Genomic DNA, 4,524 nt, shown 5'->3' with positions numbered 1-4,524 from the left:
TATTTGGACTACTGTTAGGACAGATAACCAACCTAACAACTGGTTAGAATGAGGACGGTTGCTTGGACTTCTTTTATGACTGGTAACAACCTTCTGCGTACGGGCGAAGACTAGATACTAGCGGGTGCGCAAGGGTTAGTTAGGTCACCATAATACCGAAAATGCTATGGATACCCTCTGTTGCACTGTGTCAGCAAACATAAAATGACTTCAGAATGCAGTTTCTAATCCCCCCCTACGCATGAAGTTGGTACTTCCTGAACCTAAGGTCGCATTTCTCACCCTCCTGTTGCTAGGAAGTTGGTAATTTCTCCTTGACAAAATTCTTGTTTGTGGCGCTTCTATTTGAAAAATGAAATGCAAGGGAAATCCTTCAGCACTCATTAGCGGCTCCATATTTCTGGATATAAGTATAAGAAAAATGAAATGCCAACTTACCTCAAAAATTATAACAGCTAGACTGTTAAAAAATAACAGCAGGACTAAGCATGGAAGAGGAACTTAAATTGAAAGCTTCTCAAATTACGAGAGCTCTTCATATTCTGATTTATTCATTTCACACTAAGATAACAATCAAAATAAGCACAAAACTGAACAAAATATTGCAAAATCTCACAAAACAAAACAATCCCATGAATAAACATAAAACATAGTTCACCGATATAGGAAAGATATTCAATTGGAAGATGAAGCAACTGCAGATGATGACAATTTTAACTGAGTGGAGAAATTATGGCTGCTGGTCTTTGACCTGTGTTTGTTTCTCTGTCCACCGACTTTGCTCTTATGTTTGCCAAGAGAAGATGATCCAGTTTGGCCAGCCCTCTTTGATTGTTTCCTCCTGGAACTCCATTCAGTGTTCCCCAGAGCTGCTTTAGCCAAACCATCCATTGCAGCTTCCCGCGTTCTTTGTGGTTTAATAGATTGCCTGTTCAAATATGCTAGCTGCGGAAGAATTCCTAAGATTACTTTACGTAGTTGGTCATCCCCGATGTTGCTCTGAATTGGGTTACCGAGTAGGTTAAGAGCTAGAAGGGAGTTGTAATTTGCAACAAGCTGGCCTAGAGCTTTTGCTGTAGTAACCTTGTTGAAGCTCAAGTCCAGCACTGTCAGCTTCAAGAGTCTGTGTAATCCTTCCAAATCGCTGATCTTATTTCCAGCTAGATAAAGTTCTTTGATGAGTGTGCAGTTAGACAGACCTGGAGAAGAAAAGTCCAAACAAGATAAGTTAATTAAGTTTGAGGAATTTGAATCTTAAAACTAAAAGAATAGAGGCAAGAAAATCAGACAAGATTGAAATCAAACAAAAATGTACCATGGCCGATGCGGGAGATCTTATTGTAACTTAGGTCGAGAACGCGCAATCGGGTAAGCTCTCTGAGGCCCTCTATTGCGACAATTCTGTTTCTTGACAAATTGAGAGTGTGAAGTCCCTTTGGTAGTGATCCAGGAGTTATACGAACTGCCACATAAAAGAATCATATAAGTTTCTATATTAAAAAACAAGAGCTATTAATGTGCGATCAAAGACAATGATCTGATTCACACCTATGAAGTTGCCGGATAGATTGACGGATCGAAGACTTGAGAAGTGTGACATAGCCGGGATGACTTTTGAACTCATGGCAGATATGTGAGCCACAGTTGAGGAAGAATTAAGAGATTGGATTACACTATTCGCATACAAGACCTCCTCTGACACATTAGGATTGTAGCGTGGATTAAAGGGAGTCATCGCAGTTCTTGCTGATGTTTCACCAGCCTCTGGTGAAGGTGGGAAACTAATCCCCTCACAACTTCCTTTTTTATCATCATCAAGTAACAGAGTAGGTTCAATTTCAAGATTATTCACCCACTCATTCACTCTTGTTAGGGTGGATGACTCTGTAGAGAAAGCAACCCACTGATTCTGCGGCAAAAAGCCTGAACATCTACCATCGAAATCGCCCCACTGCTGAAACTTGTTATTGATTACAGATTCCTCAGTGGCTGATACTGGTGCCTTTAATTTGGCCGACTCCGAGATCCGCTTTGGTTCAAAGGTGTCTGAACAATATCCTCCTTTCTGGTTTGATCTTTGGCTGATGGCCAGTGACTTTGTTCTCATAGTTCTGGATCTGTGCATATTCCTATGGCTCCAAAGGAAAAGCTTCCACCAAAGTTTTCTGCTTCCTGAAGGAAGTACTTGGCTCGACGAATGTTTCTTCAACATCACTCTATCAGCACTACAAGGACTCATCACTGACAAAGGGCTACCTTGATTTCCAGCCTCGACATCCTCTCTCATTCTTAAAGTTAAATTCTGCAAATCCTCGAATGAGTGAGATTTTGAAGGAGGCAATTGATCTGCTATTTTCCTGAGCATATTACTGGTTTCAAGATTTGAACATGATCGTTTCAGTGTGGGTGTAGCCCAAAATTCACCCCTACCAATTCCAGGATCACTAATATGTCCACTTTGAATCATCAATCTGTCAACTGACACTCCAGCTTCCCTATCCGATTCAGTATCCAATGGGTCATTCATCTCGTTGGTGGACTTAGATGAACCAGTGCTTCTATTCATCGATGGGTTGTTCTCTTCTCCTTTGATACCCACTTGAGATGGGAGATCAAAATCAGAGAGATTCCTCTTCATCGGTGAATCCTCATCACCCTCATCACTCCCTTCATAAGCTACCTCCGGTTCCACTACTATACTTTCATCGCTCATCACCTTTGCAGAGCTAAATCCATTAGCATTCTTTACCAACTTTAAGTGCAGAGTTCCTTGTTCCTTCTTGTGTAGAAAAGGGTCTGAATACTCTCCCTCTCTCTTCAAAAATCAAAACACAATTCTATAAGCTAAAAAATTCAGATCAATAATGAAACTAAAACATAATTCAAGCAGAATGGCTTAAACAGGTTAAGCTGAAACCAAACTATCAGTGGTAAGCTATCTCACCAACTGCAAAGTTCCTACTTCCTTTTTGTATTGAACAGGGTCTGAAGTTACTCCCTCTCCCTATGATGAAAAAACAGAAATCATAAGAAAATGATTTCAAGAATCAATGAAAAAAAGATGTGCACAATTCCAAAGAGAAGGGCAGATCAATGACTACTCACCCTTGATTTCTTCTTCCTCCCAACCAGTACAGAGAAACAACCCATTTTGGCCATTTAACTAAAATGGGGTTAATTCAAATCCTCAGCAAACAACAACAAATTCCTTCTTTTTTCTTCTTAAGATTATATTGCTACAATTGATCGATTATAATGGAAACCCGTAATCACATTTGTGGGTTGTGCGAAAAGGCAGTATTAGCCGTAATCAATTGGAAGAGACCTGGATGAAGTTGGAATGAATGGAGATAGGAAAGGTCCTTTTGAAACCCACACCTTCCTCAAGGTGTGAGAAGTTATGGTTAAAAAATCTGCCAGAGTTAATATAGAAGATTGGTTCTTATTAGAACCCCTTTATAATTCCTTCTGTGAAGATAAAAACACCCACTTCCTGAAACATTAATCAAAAAAACACAAAAACAATCTCGTATCAGAGAATCTCAATATACCAGAATAAAAAAAACATATGAAATTGTAAAAATTCAGTCGAGCATAAGATCAAACACTTGATGAGCACAAATATATTCTAAGGAAGGAAAAATAACAATTCCCAATTGGATAATGGTTAAGTTTTTCTCGATTAAAAAGTGGGCAATGATTAATAAGATTTGATTGGTTTACCTGTTCAAGATTTGGTGAAAAAGGAAGAGAAAGGACGCAATTTTGAGGTTGAATTTTGATTTAAAGTTTGTTTAATGCTTGACCTAATTGTGAAAAGTGAAGAAGTTGAGCGGTGGGAGATTGGGTGAGGAGAAAGAGGTTCTTGTGGAGAGAAGAGAGGAAGGAAGGAAGGAGGTGGTGATGATATTTAGAAAGGGAGGAGGAGAGTGAGTGAAGGAGAGGACAGACGCGCATATAACACGGTGTGTGAATGCCCCTATTTATATGCGAATAAATATTTTTTAATTGCTTTCTGGAGAATCCGTTTATAAGGACTCGGAGATGCAACTTATAAAGATTGTGCAACCCGTAAACATGCCTCTTTCTTTTTACTGGTAAAGAATTTAGTGCTCATGAGTTGAGTTTCGAATTTAAGCGTAATAATTAATATGATCACCTAGTCACTTTACCATATTACTTTAGCAATGCAGATTTTATCAATTATTATGGAAAATGTTTTCGCCTTTAATTTTTCTCAAAGTCTTTTCCGAATACCTTTTTTTCCTATTGTTCACGATTATTAGAGCACATGACTTTCCAAAAGGGTTCATGGGTTTTTTGATCTAGGATTTGTATGCTACCACGTTGTGGGGACAAAAACTAGGGAACACCAAGTAGCTTCATGTGTAATAGAAGTAAAACATTCGGACTTTTTCCTTAGCACGTAACATTTTATATCGGAAAAAAAATCTGTTTCGGCATAAACTAAAAAAATCTTGATCTACCATTTTATTTATAAGGGGTCGGTGAATTAAGAATCCT

At 38.7% G+C, this 4,524-nt stretch overlaps 1 protein-coding gene across 1 annotated transcript; it reads right to left on the bottom strand.

Annotated features, from left to right (window-relative positions):
* Positions 1-489: 489 nt before the first annotated feature.
* LOC113331753 lies at positions 490-3,970 on the bottom strand. The gene is made up of 6 exons (XM_026578395.1): positions 3,724-3,970; positions 3,106-3,493; positions 2,945-3,004; positions 1,549-2,815; positions 1,316-1,462; positions 490-1,199 (listed from the first exon to the last, which is right to left on the bottom strand). The coding sequence occupies exons 2-6, from the start codon at positions 3,157-3,159 to the stop codon at positions 676-678; spliced, it is 2,052 nt and encodes a 683-aa protein (XP_026434180.1). The 5' UTR covers positions 3,160-3,493; positions 3,724-3,970; the 3' UTR covers positions 490-675.
* Between the last annotated feature and the right edge of the window lie 554 nt (positions 3,971-4,524).

The sequence above is a fragment of the Papaver somniferum genome, unplaced genomic scaffold (genome assembly GCF_003573695.1).
Source record: "Papaver somniferum cultivar HN1 unplaced genomic scaffold, ASM357369v1 unplaced-scaffold_128, whole genome shotgun sequence".
NCBI classification, from domain to species: domain Eukaryota; kingdom Viridiplantae; phylum Streptophyta; class Magnoliopsida; order Ranunculales; family Papaveraceae; genus Papaver; species Papaver somniferum.
The sequence above is the reverse complement of the archived record's forward strand: the minus strand, read 5'-3'. Positions and strand labels throughout refer to the sequence as shown.

Coding starts and splice junctions, on each gene's coding strand:
- LOC113331753 (XM_026578395.1), bottom strand. CDS start 3,159: ATGGCCAAAATGGGTTGTTTCTCTGTACTGGTTGGGAGGAAGAAGAAA. Junction 1,463..1,548: donor TCTATCCGGCAACTTCATAG/GTGTGAATCAGA, acceptor TTTATGTGGCAG/TTCGTATAACTCCTGGATCA. Junction 1,200..1,315: donor GATCTCCCGCATCGGCCATG/GTACATTTTTGT, acceptor TTTCTTCTCCAG/GTCTGTCTAACTGCACACTC.